Source organism: Zonotrichia albicollis, chromosome 2 (genome assembly GCF_047830755.1).
Source record: "Zonotrichia albicollis isolate bZonAlb1 chromosome 2, bZonAlb1.hap1, whole genome shotgun sequence".
Classification (NCBI taxonomy): domain Eukaryota; kingdom Metazoa; phylum Chordata; class Aves; order Passeriformes; family Passerellidae; genus Zonotrichia; species Zonotrichia albicollis.
Window position 1 is genome coordinate 67,796,025 of NC_133820.1, and position 20,876 is coordinate 67,816,900.

Genomic DNA, 20,876 nt, shown 5'->3' on the forward strand with positions numbered 1-20,876 from the left:
TGATGAGTACTCTCCCTGAGGAGGAATAGCAGAAACAAAGTCTACTGGCTGAACACAGTTCCCATTCCCTATCCCTCTGTGCCACTCTGGGGGAAGAGGTAGAGAAAATCAGGAGTGAAGTTCAGCCCAGGAAGAAGAGAGAGGGGTGAAGCTGTTTTAAGATTTAGCTTTTATATCTCATTAGACTATTCTAATTTGTTTGATAATAAATTAAACTAATTTCCCTAAGCCAAGTCTGTTTCACCCATGACAGTAATTGATGAGTGACTTCTTCCTCCCCTTATCTCGACCCACGAAGTTTTCCTTGTGTTTCCTCTGCCCTGCGTGGCTGAGGAGAGCAGTGGGAGTTTGGGGGATACCTGGTGTCCAGCCCGGGTCAGCCCCACTGCCAGAGCAGCAAAAGAAGCGTGGCACCGCTACAGACAGAAGTAACCCCGGGTCACAGAACCACAGTGCCATCTATTGTCCGTATTTTCTTTCACAAAGAGCATTTAAATAAGAACCTCAAGTGGATTTTAATAGTTTTTTTTTAATAGTTTTTTTTAATAGTTTTCATTTTCATAGTTTTCATTTTAATAGGTTTTTTTTAATAGTTTTCATTTTCCCTGTCTTAAAATCAAAATAAATTTATCCCTCCAACTGATCTTACAGCAAGCAGGCTCTTGTTTGCAATGGCAATGCATATCAAAGCAGTACAGCTGTTAATAACAACCCCTTCAAAACCTTGCTCTCATCTTAAGATTTCATTGAGCTTTATAGTGTGTAGCAAAAAAAAGCATACAAAGCTGTATTTTTCAGAAGCTATCAGACATAAGGAATCAGATTGTTTTAGCTGTAAATATGTGACATATGGTGGTACGGTGAAATGTACCAGATAAGATCCCTGAACAGCAAATCCACTAAGTTTTACCCCAGTACTACTATACCTCTGTATGTAGGCTCCAGTGTATCATAATTTTTTATGTTCTTTGGAAAACTTCCTGCCAGATTTACCTGCTTCTACATAATTTGCACTGATCGTTGAAAGAGAATATATTTAGTTTATCAATATGGCACTTCAAGACAGAGAAGCAAAGATGTTAGGAAAGGAACTGAGTTCCACCTACAAATGTATTCTCTGAAAGGAGTCAGCATTGCATATGCATCAACATAGTCCCTTATGAAAGGCTCAAAAAAAAAAAAACAAACCCAAAAGTTAAGACAGTTTCCTGCAATTATCATCAGTTTTCACTGTGAAGGCAGGATACCGGCTCTTCCATAAATATTTCTGCTAGTGCCTTTGCAATTGACATTAAAAAAAACCTCAAAGAGTTAATTTGCAAATTCTCAGGTCATAATTCACACGCAATGCAAATATTAGCATTTTGTTAGTTCACTTTTATTCTTCCTGTTACATTGTAAGTGTTCTGTAGCAACAGAAGAGATTGAGAGTCCCAGAATCCTTAAACACTTCTTCACAGCTCTCAAGAACCCAGCAGTATAAACGGTATTTCTGCAACCACACAACTGCCACAGCAAATGGAAGCAAATAAATCAGTAGTTAAAACGATGGTTGCTGAGTTTCCAGTCAAATTTACAACCTGCTTGTTTTGTAAAGTCTCTGCTGCTGAATAATTTGAAATGACAAAGATGTTTGGGGTGATCCATGCCTCTTTGCAGAAAAAGCAAAAAGTCTGCAAATTGGAAAAGTTATTTTTTCATGGAGTCATTTAGAACTGCTGATGACTCCAAGTTAAACGTCCAGACCTAAGCCAGTTGAGCCAGCTCCTAGAGGCAATAGAGAAAGAGATGCAGCCTAAAATCAGTATTTTAAGTAAGTGGAAAGAATCACCCTTTAGAATTACCTACTGAAGAGAATCCCAGACTTCAAATCCCACAAGTATAAAATAGCTCCATTCCCAACTAACAGCAGATGTAATGTGGCCACATAACTTTGCTTTTCAAAACTAAATACTTGGGGCTTATGGGGCTAAGTCTAAGCCTGGACATAGGTATAGGGAATATTTTTCCCCCTTTAAGGGGACTATAGACAGTCACATTGGGGATCCTAGAGGGGAAATAGCTTCTTTGCTGAATGGGTATTTTAAGGAACCCATTCTCCCTTCTGGGAGAAGGTAAAAAGATTCTGATTCAGATTCTTCTGATCTGCCCAAGAAGCCAGTGGCTGATGAAAGAGGAGTATACTGTGGCATATTAAGGGAGGTTTCATCTTACAGATCTTTACCTAAGGATAAAAATGGGGAAAGAAGCAAGTTAAACAGATTACTGCAGTCACCATCAGACTACATCCACTTTTATTTATTCTTACAACTGTTTTCAGGAAGAGACAACTGTTGCTGGGGACTTGTTTGCTGATGGGCAACTGAGGTACAGTGAGATAAAATCAGCAAAAGAAGCCACTCAGTAAACTAGGAACAGAATCCAGAACTTAAAAGCCATGGATGAAGGTCCCCTTCCCATAAACCTCTACTTTCCAATGCTAGTGAAAACAGATTTCAAACACACATCTGGAAATCTGCAGTTCTTATTGACCCATAAAAGAAAAAAAAACTAGCAATGCAGAGTTATTGCAATTGAGATTTATGTGTTTGAAATAATTTAGGCCAGGTTTACTTCCTTTAGGTTTGTAGAACTAGTAAAAATCTGGGTCAAAAGTGGTTTATAAAGGCACTTCCCAAGATGAAGTACAGCAGTTGTGAGACCCTGAATGACCCAAAGGAAGACAGATTATCCTAAAATTCCACTTTGATAATTCCCACAAGAAAAAAAAGTGTTTTACTGTGTAGAAAACAGCACACAGGACCTGAAAATTCATCCAAGGAAGGATACCTACTTCAGAAATTCTTTTGAAAGATGGAACTATTCCTGGTAAAACAAGGCAGAAAATCTCAGGATTCAGAAGAAGACTAGTCACACAGTTACACCACCAAAATTTTTGGAATTGCTACCTATAACTATGCATAAAATAAAGGTTGAAGTTTCCACAGAAGCATAATCACCATGGCAGCACTCTGGAAGTCAATATTTCTGTTCTCTACATGAGAAGTTTAGAAATTATTTTTCCTCCCTTCTTGTCTTGCAGACAGTGAACCCTTCAAGTGAGAAGGTTTGCTTCAATAGGTTTTTCTACAGTGCTTTGCACTGTGGACCTGTCACTGTCAATAGCAATAAGCTCTTTCCTTTTCTTTCAATGAGCTGTATTATCAATAGCGACCTATATTATCAATAGTCCCTTCCTCACTGCAACTTAGATTTTTTTTCCCAGAATTCCAGAATATATTTCTAAACTGAAGTCTCCTCTTTTCCTAAAGATCTATTATCCTTCTCTCTTTATCTTTGTTACTGCAGGGAATGGCTTTTTCTTACCTACAATCTCAGACTGTCCTCCATCTCATCACCCAGGTCACTAATAAAGACACTAAACAGTCCTGTCCATTGTATCAATCCCTGAGGAGTGTCACTCTGGCAGCTGGACTCTGGCAGCTGATCAATACTCCCTGAGCCCAGCAATGAAGCCAATTTTCCACCCACCTTATTTCTCCAATCTTTTTAAAGGAGACCTATTAGAAGGTCTTTCCAAGCCCTTGATAATGTATACAACTTCCACTGCTCCTGCTTTTTCTGTTGATGCAGAATTCTATTCAGAAGGTAACTAGACTGGTCAGGTGTGCTGTGCTCTTGGTAAATCCATGTTGGCTATTCCTATTCACCTTCTTCTCTGTATACCTGGAAATGGCTCCCAAGAGGATTTGTCCCAATACTTTCCTGAGAGTGGTGGTAAGGCTGACTTGCCCTTAGTTTTCTTGATCTTTTGGACACTAATTTAGACACTTCTAGACACTAACTAAATAATCTCTATATTGGTGATTGAAAACTTGTTTTCCCTTTAAGATTTATTCTTTATTTTTAAACTTTCAGAAGACTTTTCTTTAAATCATACAAACAATTGGCAAAGTTCTTTGCCAATGGCCTTTGAGCAATATAATAATCTACTTTTTTGTCTTAAATGATGTTTGGAATCTTCTGACCCTTTCATTGCCTGTACTCCCTCTAGGAATCATATATATTATTGAAAAATATTCTCTCTGCTTCTCTGCTGGGGATGAGGCCAGTTGTTCCAAAAGCCATGTAGGCATGTTACCATACTCATCTTTGACAGCAATAAATTACTCTTTTCCTCAGCTTTTCTAAAAGCCATGCTCTCTAAAGTAATCTTTTCTTGTAATTTTGCATGACTCTCTGTCTTACCTCATTATAGATAATAGATTTAAATAATCCTCACAGGAAGAATTTATGATATACATGAAAGCTCCTTCTGCTACTTTGACCCTGATTTTCATAAATGACTTCAAGTCTGTGGCCTGAACTGTCCACCAAGACCAAGAAAGATGTAATCTTCAAGGCTCATGTAGGGATCAAGGCATGCCAGCTGGTGTTGCTGATCTTAACTTATTCCATAAGACGTAAAGAAAAGCCTGTCTCCCTTGGAATGACAACCACAAGCCCAAACAAATGGAATTTATGCCTCCACCTCTCCTAGCAGCTCCCATTAATAATACAAGCCCTAATGTTGCACTATATTATTTATTGGCTTAAAGTGAATTTAAACTTGTCCTTTGGCATTTGCTAAATCAGACCTTCACGATTACATTCCTGTCAGCCAATATCTTTCCTTAGCTGCAACTATAATCAAAGTGTACTTGAATATCTGAATTCAAAATACCAGCCTCAAGGGTTCAGTAAATACATGAAATATTTAAAACTGTATGTAGAAAAATTTCTCAAACAAGCAGACTCTTCATAGATTCAAAATTAATCTGTACTAGAAAGAAATAGAAAACAAAAGACATAATACAAAAATGTGCAATTTATTTACTATGAAAAAAGAAGACTTCTTCATTTTTAATTGTAACACATTAAGAGGAAGATACTTTCTGTCAGAATTATCAGGAGCATATTCCTCACTTGATTTAATACCAGTTGCAATGTGTTTAATTTTCCATTTTTTGGAAGTGATTAGAAAATATTATTAATATTTCTTACATTACTGTAATAAAAGAAGCATGATTGGGTGGTTTTTTCCCTTAGAAAAGTTGTCAGTGCTTTAACCGCTCCAGGGACAAAGAATTTTTCAAAAAACATTACTACTTCTATGTTCTTATCACAAATTACTTGTTTCTGCAACTGCAAAACTTCTGTGCATATATTTCCACAGCGTCTCTGCAAAGAGAATTTATGAACATGCTCAGCCTCATGGCAGCCTCAGAGCTATTGAGGCTATTCCTCACCCCCAGTGCATTTAGGGAGCACCAATCCAAGGTAAAGCCAAGTGAAAGAGGAGCTAGGGGAGCTATGTAACCGGGATGACAGTGCAAACAAGACCAAAGGACAATGCTGTGTCCCCAAAATACCTAGGGACTCAAACGACACACTAATGAGCAGAAAGGAAATAATGAAACCAAGAATTAGAGCAAAGCAGAAAAAAGCCCTCAGTGTACACAAATAAAGAAAGTGAGGATGTGTAGGAAAGAAAGAAAAGAAGCTCAGATCTAACTTCCGTCTAGGAATAAAAGGTAAAAGATAGGATGTAGAAGGAAGGGGAAATAATAAAGATAATGAATAACAATACATTGTGCAGAAAATTCTCCCTTTCCCTGTGCAAACTTTCTCCCTTGAAAAGCTAAAGACTTGAAACAGGTTGTGTCAATACAGCCAGCATGAAATATGCTGAGGGATGATACTGTTGCCAGCATATGTTTCTTGAAAAGGACTGATAGCATGGCATAAAACAGCTTAAGATAATTTAGACAAATATCATATTAGAATTCTTAAATACTTAATTATAAACAATTGCTAAAAAGAATACTGGATAAGTTCTTTACAGAAAAGAACATCAAACAAATAATCTCTTGGCAAAGTCAACAGTGAAATGTGAATTCAGAGCTCTGAATAACCAAAGTGATGAGGAGATCACATGCAAAAAGTTGAGAAAAAATTACTGAAAAGCAGGCAGGAGGAAGTTAGCAACCACCACTCTGAATTCAGACTGCCACAAAAAGTATTAGAACATTAGAAAAGTGTGTTGCCAGATGCATGGCTGAGGGAAAGACTGCACTTACTGCAAAGAAAATGGGAAAGGAAAAATTTGGTGCCATAAGCTTACAGACATACAAGCTGCTTGGCTGCAATGTGGAAATTTCTTGCTGGAAGCTTCACAAAAAATGTGTTTGGGAGTGTTGAAGCTAATGTAATGTTTCCCCAAGTACAGAAAAGATGGTGAAAAGGCAAAGACCTTTCTGACAGAATGCAAAGACTTTCTTACTGATACCAAGAGAAATTCTAGGTGGATGATGAGAAATCATATCTCACCACTGGATAAGATCAGTAGTAAGAAGGTAGAAAGCACTGTCTGTGCAGGGGGAACATACAGAAAGTATGTTGGAACAGTATGTGCTGTGTTGAAATATAATAAAGCAAGAGTACATAAGCCAAAATATTTTCCAAAGTGAGTATCTCTCATTCTTTTATTTTAATATCCTAATTTCTTCTGGTTGCCCTGCTGTACCATATGAGAAACAGTAACAGACATCTTTTGTGAAAAATCCTTTCTTCAGGATTTTTCCCTCTTCTGGGAAGCTGAGGCCCCAGAAAGAGAATGTAAACAGTGGTTATCTGATGCTGTGGAATGCAACAGGTGCACCTGTGATTGGCCCATGTTCCATGTTTACAATTAAGGGCCAATCAGAGACCAAGCTCTCTCTGGGAGAATCAGAGAGAGCTCCTTTGTTTATTTCATTCCTTTTCTATTCTTAGCATAGCAAGCTTCTGAACTTTTCTCTCTATTCCTATTAGCATAGTCATAATGTAACATATATCATAAATTAATAAATCCAGCCTTCTGATCATGGAGTCAAGATTCTCATCTATCTCTTCATCCCTGAGGAACCCTTGCAAGCCTGGCAACAAGAAACCTTTTAATGACAAAGGAAAGGAAGCTTCTTTCACATTTGGTATTTTTTAGAGAATCTGAAATGATAGGCAGAATGCAAACAAAATGAATTCACAGGTGAGAATTGCAGGTGCTGTCTGATAGGATCCAGAAATGGAATTGAGGTCAAACAAATGTCCATAACCAAAGATACTAGAAAGATCTATACCTCAGCACAGAAGAGACTGCACCATCTTGGCTCCCTCTGCCTTACACTGTTCTTAACACTATCCTGGTGTGTCAGCTCTGTGCCATGAAAGCAGCTCTCTGAAGGGCTGAGACACAGCCCTTGCATCATTTACCTATGCATTTATGTTCAGCCAGTTTTGACTGAAAAGTCATAAAAATAATGCATACATCTTCACACAGAGATGTGGGGAGGCCAGGGAAACTCATCAGCAAGCTCTCAGGTGAACCCTTCTGAACGGTCACTCTGAAATGGGAGTAAATAGGTCAGAGGTTATTTAATGCACTTGGATAGGAAGAGCTCAAACACATCAAAATCTGATCAGTATCACTGCCTGAGATAGGCAGATTTCATACTGACAGTAGATAAATACATAAAAACAATTGCAGGTACCAGGGAAAATGAGATGTGTGTAACAACATAACACATCTAACATAACAACATAATGTATATAAGATAGAAAACAGACTGGCTACAGTTCAGTTCAAATAACTAACTGGGCATTTTCTTGCTAGTGAGAGACATTTAGGGAGCTACGAAATGCACACATAGAAATGGAAGGAACAACCTGAAGAGTACTTAAGTACATAATTTAATTTGATTGATTGCAATTTAAACACAGCTTGAAAAAGAAAAGTTGAGATGAGGAGGTTTAAACAGCTCAGAGACAGACTATTTGTACCAACTACATCCAAGTACAGAGGCAGAATAGGAAAATTGCTCTGAAAGACAGGATGCAAGGCCCAGATTTGGGGTCCAGTAGCTGTGGTCCAAATGGATCTGCTGGGGAAGAATGGAAAGAAGTGGGGGGACAAAATTGTCACAACTTGTGCATTGCTAGAATTAGGATTCAATAATATAAAAGGAATTGGAAAAGTCAAGGCTGGAAAATGTTATAGGCAAAAATAGTTACTGCCAAAGCAGTACGTGATACAAGACTACAAAGTAGGAGGAAGCTTTGCTGAGGACATTTTTTGACAACTGATAGGCATGTTTAGCTGTAAATTAATAAATTTAAAATTAAAGAAATAAATAATAAAAGCCCAGCACAAAGTGGGATCATTTGGGTTATGAATAAGATGGAAGCACTGCCAAATATCTTTGTTATATTGTGATCTTGCAGGTAAAGTGTAACCACACTAGAACTTGGATTTATTATAAAATCAGCAGTTTGTCTGGTGGCACCTGCTATGAAGAACTCTGAAATCCTGAGAAGTAAAACATTTGCAAGGCAACAATGCAGTGATCCCAGCTCAGGCCACTTCAGCAACTTCTTTTCCGCCTTGAAATGGTCAAAGGACCATGACAGGAACACAAAGGCTGCTTTGAGTAGTTCACTATTATGGATTCTCTGGTGCATTTCTTGAGTCAGTGGGTTGCGAGCCAATGGTTGCAATCTCCCCATCAGAATTATTTTCTACCCAATTAGAGCTGATTTCAGCACAGTTAATGAGTTTTCTTTGTTATTTTCTTCCCTGTCCTAGGAGTTCTGCCAAATGTCTTTGTGGCCTGTGAATTCTGCGTTCTTTGTGCTCACTATCAGCAGCACATCCCTGTCCCCAAGCTTTGCTAACCTCTCCCTAGGTTGCTAACCTCTCCACTGAAACATGTCAAGACCTAAAATTTAACAAGGCAATTCTACTGACAAGCAATTTGTCTTTCTAGCACCTGGACATCAATTAGAGCTTGTTCACTGCTGTTTCACGGATTAAATCTCCTTTCTTGATTAGACTTCAAAGTATATAAAGACCAAACATCATAAAGCAACTGTGAAAAACACCAATTACTTGGTTTTAGAATTTTAAAAGTTTAATAGTAATAAAATGGTTATAAAAATAGTAATATACTTAGAGTAATAAAAATTTGGACAATATGAGACAATAAGAACAAAGAGTTATGGACGGTCCGGGTACCTTTTTTCTGGGCAAAATAAGCCTGAAAAAGGATACACGTTAACAGAGGATTAACCCTTAAAAGCAATAGCTTGTTGCACACTCATACACCTCATACATGATGCATAAATTCCATTCAAACACAGGATTCTGTCTTGTCAGTGTCAATTTCTTTCTCTTAATCCTAATGCCGTCTTCACAGCTGATCGAGACAGGAAGAAGTTTCTTCTGATAATGGAGCAATAAATTCTCTTTCTCTGAGAGATTTAGGTGTCCTGTGGCTGCTATCTGGTGCGAATACCTCATTCTTTTCTTTAAAAAACATCTCACATACACAGTTTCTATTTTAAAATTATGTTACAACCGAAAACTATATTTAACACAGTACTTAAGAAAATTAATGCAGCATAACTTTCTAACATAACACATATAATATTCATTTTAATGTTTGCGAAAAGCCAATCACAAAATACGCATTTTTCACAGCACCCGTTTTCAGTAAAATGTTTACGCGTGTTCTGACGCGTCGCGACCCCGAGGGAGGCCGGCCCCGGCACGGCCATGGCGGGCGGGGGCGGTGCGGGCCGGCCCCGGGGCGGGAGGAGGAGCCGCCTCCACACAGGGCCGCCCCTTCCCGGCACTCTGCCGCGGTAAGGCAGCGGGAATGGCACCGGGAATGGCAACGGGAACGGGCCGGGAGGGCGGGGAGGCGACGGCGGCAGCGCCTGGGCCATGCGGGCTGGCGCAGGCGGGAGGGCGGCAATGGGGGCACAGGGGAGCGCTGTGGAGCGGCGGGCAGGGCCGGCTGTGGGGAAAAGGGCGTCCCGAGGCGGGCCCGGGCCCTGCCGGCGCTCCGTGCCATGGCGGTGAGGCGCTGCCGGGCGGGCGGCCCTCGGGCCCAGCCCTGTGGGGACAACGCTGAGTCCCCGAGGGCTCTCCGTGCTGCGTGGTTCTCCTTGCCCGGTGCCCCGTAGGAGCGCGCAGGGGTGAGGGATGGGACGCTTGTTTTGACATTGACACCTGGTCTGATGTTACCGGGGCTCCCCTCAGGATTTTCTTGTGTGCCGGTGACAGGACCCGCGGGAATGGCCTGAAGTTGTGTCAGAGCAAGTTTAGGTGTGAAGGAAAAGGTTCTTCTCCCAAAGGGTGGCTGGGCACTGGAGCAGCTCTCCAGGGAAGTGGTCACAGCACCAGCCTGACAGAGTTCAGGAAGCATTTCCACAGTGCTCTCAGGCACATGGTGTGACTCTTGGGGATAGTCCTGGGCAGGGCCGGGAGCTGGACTTGATGATCCCCGGGCGTCCCTTCCTGACTCGGAATATTCTGCAATTCTGTCACCCTGCAGTCTGTTCACCTTTCAGCTCCCTGCTTGGCCTTACTGCCCCATGCAAGCTGACACTGACCACTTTTGTGTCAGCCTTCCCTTGTTTCTGTAGCACACCTGCACTACCAGCTGTTCTAAAACTGCCATGGCTCTCCTTTGCTTGTATTTTTCGTACTGTTTGCTGTGGAAATAAGCCTTCTGCTCCGCTGTTTCTGCTGTCCCACAGGCTGTTAGAATGTGGTAATTAACTTCCATCAAAGATGAGAATAAGGCTCAGTATTGTGGCAGTTCATCGCTGGATACTGTCACACGCAAAAGAAGGTTCTTTTCCTGCCTGGTAATTGTGGAAGTAACAGCCTGGCCCAGGGAGGTCCAGTTTAACCACAGCACACAGGAATGCATGTTTGGTAGCTGAAGAGCAAGCCGCAGTTAGTGTTGAGGAAAAGGTCATTGGAGATGTGGGTCTGTAGGAAAGCAGGTAGGCTTTGCCTATTCTGCCCACAAGAGTTCAGCCTCCCCTGTCCCTTTTTTGTGGGGAAATAGAAAGTTAATGAAAGATTAATGAAAGTGTGTGCATGAAATTCTGAGAAACAGTAACATTAAGCAAAGATACTACAAGTTGTATTCAACTCTTCTGTTCTCAAAAATTCTAAGACCAGGATTGTTTTATTTTGAAATTTAACTTTCTTCTTTTTTTGTTTTGCTTTTTTTTTCCCCTCCAGTTAAAATCATGGCACTGAAACAGGTTTCCAGCAACAAATGCTTTGAAGGTTTCCAGAAGGTGTTTGAACATGACAGGTAAACACCACTAAAGCAATCAAGATGTTTAGCTTGGGGCAGTGAATCCATTGCTGTCGGTGTTTTCAGTCTGCAGGAAAACAGCATGCTCTCACTAATATCCATATTTCAGTCAGGAATAATGTCTACTGCTGCTTTGGCTGTGCTCTTGAATTTCTGTGTTAATGTTTAACATAATCTAGTATATTTAGTGCTGCAGAGCTGAGGTGGGAAGCTGGTACTTTTACCTTTGGAAATGGAGCTTGGTTACTTTGGGTTGTCCTGTTTGCAGCACAGAGTTGTGTTTGCAAAGTTCCACTTGCTACTGGGTCTCTTACTTCTGTGCACTCTGGGAAAGTGCTGTGAGCAGTGACTCAGTGAATAGATTCTTGTTTATTGAAGGTGTATAAAAAGCCCAAGCTTTTAAAAAATTTTGATCCAAATAAAAATAAAACCATCAGCTGTGCTTAGATACGAGTTTATTGATAGTTTTAGGCTTTAGCATTAATTGAGCAACTAATTGGTCTTAGACTTGTTAGACTTAGTAAATTGAAAACCTCCCTTGCTGGCACATACTGTGCTTTTTATGTTGTGCAACTCGTATGGATATGTGGATATGTTCTTCAGTAAAAATTGCTTTGCAATTTGATTGCCAAAGCTCAAGCTAAATATTGCTGGGATTCAAAATTCGATTTTCAACCTGTTCTCAGTTAGCAGCACTGTGAAAATGTGGCTTAGCAGACTTTTGTAAGTTTCTGTTTTAAGTATATTCAGAACAAGGTTGAAAAATTAGCTGTTGCCAAATCTAGAATGTGAGGCTGAGCTTAAAAATTGATTTTCCCTTCCTTTAACTTAGTTGTTACAGTTCACTGACCAGATCTGCCTTTCAATGAAATGCACTAGTCCACTGATTCCTTTTTTTAATGATAATGATTTTGTTAATTAAGTAGTGGTGATAACAAGGAATATTTTATTAATACAGTGCAGAGCTAAAATGCAAAATGAAATTTGGAATCTACTTGCCTCCAAAAGCTGAAACTGGGAAGTGTCCTGTGCTGTATTGGCTCTCGGGTAAGTAACATGAGTCTTAGTAACTTAAAAAATACAATTTTTAAACTACTGCACTACAGTTGCAGAAAACTTAATGTAGAGGTGCTGCAGTGGCAGCTCTTGGATTCTACAGAAGCTCATCTTCTGGAAGGCACACTTAGCTTGAGTGTGCTGTGATAAATCAGAATGCAGCTTGGGGATAGCCTACCAGGTTGTGTTCTAAAATGCTCAAAGTGTTCTACCCTTTTGTTCTAAAATGTTCCTACCTTTAGTTCCAAAGTGTGTCTATAAAGGTTCTCCTGTAAGGCCTTCCCGTTGGGACACCTCCTGCTCTCTTTTGTTTTTAAAAACTGCTTCAGCTGACAGAGTAGGGATGTGCAAAGAGCCCATGGAAGCCAGCACGTTTGTCCTGTGCTCTCTACCTTGTCCCCAGTACAACTTTGCAGGAAGGAACTGATGAACTTGGAAAGAGAGGTGCTGTCAGCTGCCTTAGCACAGGCATGTCTGGTGGGAAGTAAACTTATGGGATCAGAAAGGGCCAGGGGCTGAAGAGGCTTGTGCAGCAGGTGTGAAGTTGTCTCATCAAAAATTAATTAATTGATTTCTCTTGTCTTTTGTTCAAAATAAAAAGCAGAAACTCTGTTCTGTAATTTGAGGAGTTGCTTTATTGAGACTTGTGTTTAGAAAGTTGGACACCAGGACTGTTAGTGTGGAGACTTGTGTTCCTTGTCACAAAATAGCTGGTGGGTCTGATTTGTGTCATGCCAGTGGGCTGGGTAAAAATGTTTATATTTGAAGTTAGGAACATCAAAATTGTCCAAAGAAGTCTAAGCCATGCAGCACGTTTATTTCATTGAATGTAAACTGTATTATCTTGGGCAATATATCAGTCAGATTAGGTTACTGCAACTTGGCCTCAGAGAAAACTAGACTCATTAATTCCTCTCAATTTGCATAGTGAAGCAAAATTGAAATATTGGTGTGAAATATAATTTAATTGTACGTGGAGTTTATTTGGACCTGCTGCTGTGGAAAATACATGTATTGCTGTGGCTTTTGGAGCCAGGGTGCTTATGAGTCCTTTATCCTGTCTAAAGTATGTAGAATTTGTCAGACCACATGTGTGGCTCTGTAATGCAAACAGCTGGGATGACAGTACGAAGCAAAATGTAGTTGGAGGATGAGGGGTCAGAAGTTACCAGTGTCAGCCTTAGCAAATGCCTGTGGTCAGTGGGTTTAAATGCACAGTGCTGGAAAGCACTAAAACCTTTTCTGTCAAAGAGTTTTGAAACCAGAATGCCACGAGCAGTGGGTAAACCGAGGATGTTTTTATTTCCCTAGGGCTGACCTGCACAGAACAGAATTTCATAACGAAAGCCGCGTTCCAGCAGGCGGCAGCCGAGCACGGCCTCATTGTGGTGGCACCGGACACCAGCCCACGTGAGTTCTACAAGAGAATGCTGGCAGTCATGACACTGAAGGGCACTTCTGTCCTCAGAGAAAGGAGTGCTGCAGTGTGCTGAAATGTGTGTTGCCCACCCGAGTCAGAATTGACCTCTGCACACTGCATTGCTCACTAGATTGCATTGTATATGTTTTTCATAATGGGGCAGTGAGGGTTTGACATTGGAATTTTTTTTGTGGCACTAAAAAAAGAACAGAGGGGCTCTAGAGTTCAGCACAGACAAGGAGAGGGAAGAAAAGTGAAACAACAAATGTGTCTTGTTAGAATTCTTGCTGACATTTTGTGTGCCTTGCTGAGACCCTATAAAACCTGCAGAACTGTGTTGCCACACAAAGATGCAATGCTTGCTCTTAATTGCATTTTCTTTTCTAAAGCAAATTAAATATATGCCTTCAGAGGATTACAATACTTCAAAAGCAAACTAGAAACCCTTTTCGCCTGCAGCTACAACAGACTACTGGTGAATGGATTTTTTAAATTATGTGCTATTATTTGTATAAGGCTGAGTTTATGGTATGGGAAATCTGAAAATGGTGGATCTGCAGTTATTGGAAATAGCGGGGATTCACTGTTTTGGGTTTGTTGGATTCTGCCACAGTCTCATGGGTGCTGTAAACAAAGCTGTCAGCTTTCTACTATTTCCCAAGCTTTAATGGATTACATCTGAGTGTAGGCAGTATGGGAAAGAAGTGATGTTCTTTCCATAAAGTATTTTTTACATCTAGGTTTTGAAGTTGTGTTAGGTCAAAGAATGTAAATACATGCTTCTAATGAAGAAGAGGGAGAGAAGAGCAAAATTTGTGAATGAATGAACTTCACACTTTGTTGTTGCTATTTGCTGCAGGCTAGAGATGGGCAACTAACCTTTGCTTTATTCATATTGGGTAGTTGGACTGGAACTTGTTTTTGGTAGTATCTGTGTAAATTGTCTCTATCAATGTGTAACTGCCTTTGCATAGGTCATTGCTTTGTCCAATTTCTTTTAAGTCCCTTGTGGCAGCTTCTCTTTTGCCTTTTAGCCTAATGACTGATAAGGATTGCTCTACTATTTAAATGAGTTTTGGTATGAGCTTCATATGATACCCTTAAATTTTAGCTCAGAGACCCCAGATGTTCTTAAGTCAGTTTGAGCTGTTTGGAGAAACAAGTGAAAAGCAATTAAAATATAATCATGAGCTGAGAGGTATTGAAAATGCTTACATATGCATTTTAATTATGTAGTGCAGGAGAATTACCTTCCAAGAGCCAGGACATGTATCTGGATGGGGAAAAAGACTGCATGAAATCATTAAATACTTGTCATTACAGACCCTCAGTCAGGCCTTGACAGATTTCACTTTTCCTACTTTGTAGGGTTTTGTTTTTCCAGACAGGTATACTGAGCAATGTTGTGCAGATTCCTTTTCAAATTTCTGTTTTTCAAGGCTTCCTGGAAGTTTTTTTAGCATAATGAGCACTATGCCTTTATTGCCTGTCAGGACTTCCTGGGTTTCTGTCCATCTCCGAGGTACTGAAGACAGACTTCTTACATCCAACATGTTTAAGCACCCCAGTCCCTGTGATTGCTGGACTGTTAAGTTACAGAATCACTCAGTGTCCAAGGGCATGTCACTGGAGCAAAGTCAGCTTTGATCCTTATACAAACCTGATTTCACACTGTGGGAGGGTAGCAGCCATCTCTGCACAAATTGTGAGGGACTGCTGAGTTACACGTGGGTTTGCAGTGTAATCTGATTGTAAAATAATAGGTAGGAAATAATGGCCTCTCTTTCCCCAAAACATTCCTCTCACATATACCTTGAACTATTACATTAGGCTCTGCAGACCAGGCTGGTCAGTCACAGACTAAGCAAAGGGAGGACTGGGTGGGATGTACTGACTTTCAAGAATACATTTGCAAATTTAGTTGGAAAGTGTAGCCTTGGAAAAGAGGATACAATCCTGCAGGTATTCAAAGAAGAAATTATGTAAGTTTCATGGAAATTATAGGTGGGAGAAATGAAATGCAGAAAAGGCAGACTTGTGAAATGATAAGAACAGTGAATTATTCTTCTGGAGAATCTTATAAAGGGAGGTGTAGCAGGCATTATTTAAAGCACATAAATTGGCTTGGACACACCATTTGGTGATACATGGTTCTGTCATTCTGGGGAAGAAGAAATTTTCTTCTGTTTGTCACAAAGGTCTAATGGCTGAAATAAGATGGTAGCCCCAATTAACAAGTGCCAACTTTTGATTAAGTTCCTGAGTAAACTGGACAAAGCTTAACAGAAATAATTTAGAAGACATGTATATGCTATATCTATTTATGGAGATACTGACACTCTTTAGAATTGGATATATCTGTAGGTATTATATAAGTGTAATTTTGAAAGTGTTGAAATAGCACTTGGAAACATTGCACTAATGAATTAAAATCTGAATTGTTTTATAATAGAAGGGGTAGAGATGTGATTGAGAAACTTGTGTCCCGAGTCTGATTTGTATGGCAGGCTCTCCAATTCTGAACATGCAGTAAAGGAAAGATTTGTCACACTAGGTGGCTGCAATATTGAAGGAGAAGATGAAAGTTGGGATTTTGGCACTGGTGCTGGTTTTTATGTGGATGCAACTGAAGATCCTTGGAAAACAAACTACAGGATGTATTCCTACATAAAGGATGAGGTAAATGGACTGTTGGGTTCTGGTGTTGCTGGGTAAGATGAAGGGGTGTGGCTCAGTCATAGGAAATTCCCACTTCTTGTGTTACAAGGTTATGGGAGATTTCTATAGAGATACTTTGAGTTACTTATTATCAGCTGAACTGTTTCCTGTTGATTTCACGTTCCCCTTCACGTTGCTTTCAGGCCATGCCTACAAATGTCAGGCTACAACCAGAGATTGGCCTTTTCTTTCAGTGGCATTAAAAGTTGGTTAGTTGTGTGCTTTTTTCTTAAACATACTCAAGTTGCTTTAACATTTTTATTAAGCTTTTGTTTTCTTTACAGCTGCCTAAACTAATAAATGCCAATTTTCCAACTGACCCTGAACGGATGTCTATTTTTGGGCATTCCATGGGAGGTCATGGAGCTCTTATTCTTGCTCTGAAGAATCCTGGGAAGTACAAAGTAAGATGAACTATAGCTTATATGAGGTATACTAATGCTTATATAGATTTCTGTAAATGTGACAGAAGAAAACATAATACTGAGTTCTTTGAGGGCATTAAATGTAAAAATAGTTTCATTTGCTGCAGTTCATTGTTACATAGTTTTGATTTTTTTGCTGCTGTCTTTCTGAACAGTCTGTGTCAGCATTTGCTCCTATCTGCAACCCAATTCAGTGTCAGTGGGGGAAGAAAGCCCTTGGTGGATATCTGGGACCAGATGCAAGCAAATGGGAGGTATGTGTTGCAGCTGCAGTTCTTTACTGACAGATGAGTGAGTGATCTGTGAATACCTCACAGCAGGAGCCTGGAAAAAAACTTTGGATTGCCCATGAGCTGGCACTGATGTTCTACTACACCCCTAAGCACAGAAAAACATTGTTTGTTTCTGGCAGGAGTGATTGCTGTTGCCTTAGGGTGCTTATGAAAATGTAATGAGATACAGGCCTCTCATCAAATCAACTACATTCCTCCCAGTTTTATGAAGATTTAAAAGTCTGGGCTGAGAACAATTATGAGCAGTGTATTTTTGTAGTAGCCTGAAGAGAGAGACTGCTGCAAACTGCTCAGCCTGATGAGCCTCGTGACATCTTGCAGGGGCAGCCTGTGGGAGGCCTCCAAGAGGAGCCTGGCAGACACTTGGAAATTGGTATCCTGCAGAACAGCATTAAAGTAGACAAAGTTAGATTTTAGCTCCAGGACCTTAATTTGGAGCTATCAGTAGTTGTATGTGAATAGCTAAGACACAAAAATGTTTGTCTGCATGGTTGCTGCATTATTTGGGCAGCCCTTCAGTATTTTTAATCTCAACTTAAATATTGCACTGTATTTTTATAATTAACTTAGAAGGGATTATTGTGACCATGTACTCAGATTTCCTTGTAAATAAGCACAAGCTGCAGTGCAGTCCCTTGTAAATTGGATTAAAGTAAGTCTTAGGAAGACTTCCAGGGCTGACTAAAACTTTACAGGATTGGAGAGTGTTCTCTGCTTTGCTAATTGTTAATTGAGTAGTTTGTGTATTTAGAAACCACCAGTTAAACTTGCTTAGAGTTAGTGTAATGGATTTGTTGTGAAACAAAATAAAACAACCTCCCAAAAACCTGTTTTCTGTCCCCTTAAATCGTTTTGGAGTCCTTCTGCAAACCTAGTCCAATAGATCAACAGTAATCATCAGGAGCATACCTTTGAAAGGATCTGGATCTGCCTTTGAAACAGATATACAACCTCTGATCTCTCTATTTTGGCTTAAAACTGCCATGTAAATATGTTCAGGACAACTTGATACCATGGCCACAGTGCTGGGCTGGGCCCAAGCTCCCACCTCCATCACAGTGTCATTTCTGGATCTGGTGGCATCCTGGAAGGATGGCTCTGATGCCTTGGGGTAGGACTTTGGATTTTGCTGTCCATTGGTGATTAGTCTTCTCCACAGCATTTAAACACTTTACTGTCTTTTTAAAGGAGTTGTTTATTTTGAGCATGTAATAAGCACAGGACCCCATGGGTAACATGTTCCACATCTTAATTACATTCTGATACATATATGTTTAGAGTTTTTAATTTGTTTCTCAGTCAAACCAAATTTTCTTGGTCAAATCATCATGGGAGCCTTCAGGTTAAATGCCTGCCCATGAGCTTAGTTGTGCCACACTGGTATTTTGACTTTAAGCTGCCAGAATAAATACACCAAGTTTCTTCAGCAGGATCTAGTTTCTGCAGCACAGTGTGAATTAGTACTGACTATATTGCTGCTCTTCCATTCTGTAGTGCTGTTTGGTTAAACTGCCAACTTGGTAGTTATCTGGCTCGTACATTTGTCCTTTTTAAAGCAATGGGTATTACTTTTCAGTTGCCTGGATTTTTCCTGATTTTTCATTCTTCCAAAGTGCAGCTTGGTGTCCTGAGTAACACTGCCCAGGACTCTGTCTGTGCCATTCTTTTCCTGCAGTCAACAACCTGAAACCAGTGGAAGACATGTAACTGAGGTAATTTCTCTTGGATTTCTGCAGGCCTATGATGCCACACAGCTTGTGAAGTCCTACTCGGGGGCTCGCCTGGACATCTTGATTGACCAAGGCAAAGATGACCAGTTCCTGTCTGCAGGCCAGTTACTGCCCGATAACTTCATCGCTGCCTGCACCGAGCGGAAAGTCCCAGTGGTCTTCAGGCTGCAGCAGGCAAGTTGCTCCTGCACTGCTCGGTCGTCAGATTCTTTGTGATTTTTGGTTCTGCACAGCAGGCAGTGAAGAGTGTCTGTAAGGGGGCAGGCCTGCTCTCACTGTGGGCCTGTCCCTGGCCACTTGAGGAGGAGGGTGAGAAGTGACACTTTCCTGTCGTCGCGTGGGCCATCAAGGTGTGCATCACCCACCCGACTCAGCCGCGCGTCACCACTAGGTGCCGTCGTGCTTCCAGCTTGGACAGGCTGATCCCTGCTCGGGTGGAGACACAGCAGCAATCACTGTAATGAGTATTGCAGTCACTGTACAGCCAAAGTGACACACAGCCTTCTGCTGCACCCCTTATCTGTGCTGTGGGCTTCGTGTTTACCATAAAACTTCATTATTTAGTTTGCATGTGTTTGTGTAAATGAGGGAAGGGGTGGAACTGCTTGATATCCTAGATTCATGTAAAGACTCAGGGCTTGACATCCTAGATTCATGTAAAGACCCAGGGCTTCACATCGCTCTTACCTGTAGCACAGTGACCCAGAACAAGGCTGTCCTGAGAGCAGTGGAGTCTTTGTAAGCCACCGGCAGCTTCCACCCAGACCCAGTGAGCAGCTCAGTTGTGGAGAGGGAAGGATTGTCCTCTCTGCTTTATCATAAGCCTTGCACCTAAAGACAGAGTTAGTGCTGATGTAGGGCTGTGGACCAGAGGGTGACATTTCAGCACAGTGATGGAGCAGTAACTCAGACCTGGGCTCTGTTCTCCTTTATCCCCCCTGTGTTTTACCAGAACAGTGCCTGTGAAGGCAACTGTTCTCTCACATTGCCTCTCATTCTGCAGCTGAGCCTTGCTGTTACCCATCTCCAGCTTACAGGCCCAGGTCTGGGCAGGTTAAGGGACTTTCTGTTTGTTCAGCTTCCTAGTGCTCATCTGTACTTGGCCTGTTATGTATCCCTTGCCATTTTTATATATATTCCAGGTATTTCTTAAGATGGATAAAACCAGGAGAATCATTACATTTCCTTTAAGAGAGCTTAGCATGATTGCTTTATCATGAGCTGTATGTTCTCTGCTGATTTCTTTATTGTTGTTCTTTTCTAGGGCTATGATCACAGCTATTATTTCATTGCTTCATTTATTAATGACCACATCAAACACCACGCAAAATACCTCAATGCTTGAACCATTTGGATGCGAGTGCTGCCTGGACAATATGAATCAAGAGATAGTGGTGAACTAAACAAAAATCATTTGCTGAAGTAATGTTTGTAAAATGGGCCTCTTCTGATTGTACTTCTAAGAAAAATAAAAGTCCCCTTAATTTGATGTGTGTGCTTTAGAGTGTGCCCATTCAGCTAATTAATTACTGGGGTTTACTTCAGCCTTTAATAGGGAAGGAAGTTGTTAGTGGCACAGCTAATCAAGCTCCTTAATTAATCTGAAGTGGTAAGTGTTTTGCCTGTGTAAATACCTTCCAAGGACAAGGTCTGGTGGAGAATGCAGACAAAAGCCTGCTGTGCACAGTTGTTTACTGTCCTGTGCCTTATCAAGCAAATGATCTGGAGTATTCTATGGATGATACTTGTAGAAAAGACCACTTAAAAAACCTGTGAAGGAAGCAGTCTGTACTAAAAAGGATTTTTTCTCCACTTGTCCTTTGATTCTTAGAGTGTGAAAGACTTGTAGTATCTTAGATGTGACAGGACTGAGAAGAAACTGCTAAATAGATCTGAAAAAAGCAATTGCTGTCTAATTATCTAATATCTCATGGCTGAAATAAAGTATACTTATTTTACAAAAGACGGCAGAATTTAGTCCTGGCAGTTGTAGATCTAAAATAGCTTTTGGTGATATAATTCTGCCAGCTACCTTGGACAAG

At 40.6% G+C, this 20,876-nt stretch overlaps 1 protein-coding gene across 1 annotated transcript; it reads left to right on the plus strand.

Annotated features, from left to right (window-relative positions):
• The first annotated feature begins 9,601 nt into the window (after positions 1 to 9,601).
• ESD (esterase D) lies at positions 9,602 to 20,323 on the plus strand. Its single transcript, XM_005482374.3, has 9 exons — positions 9,602 to 9,717; positions 11,114 to 11,189; positions 12,151 to 12,239; positions 13,560 to 13,658; positions 16,223 to 16,347; positions 16,671 to 16,790; positions 16,967 to 17,065; positions 18,841 to 19,008; positions 20,099 to 20,323. Exons 2-9 carry the CDS (start codon positions 11,122 to 11,124, stop codon positions 20,177 to 20,179), a joined length of 849 nt encoding a protein of 282 aa, XP_005482431.1. The 5' UTR covers positions 9,602 to 9,717; positions 11,114 to 11,121; the 3' UTR covers positions 20,180 to 20,323.
• Positions 20,324 to 20,876: the final 553 nt, after the last annotated feature.

Excerpts from the sequence above, each read along its gene's own strand:
- ESD (XM_005482374.3), top strand. The coding sequence starts at position 11,122 with ATGGCACTGAAACAGGTTTCCAGCAACAAATGCTTTGAAGGTTTCCAG. Across the intron at positions 13,659-16,222 it reads GGCACCGGACACCAGCCCAC|GTGGCTGCAATATTGAAGGA; the intron begins GTGAGTTCTACA and ends TTGTCACACTAG. Across the intron at positions 16,791-16,966 it reads AGAATCCTGGGAAGTACAAA|TCTGTGTCAGCATTTGCTCC; the intron begins GTAAGATGAACT and ends CTTTCTGAACAG.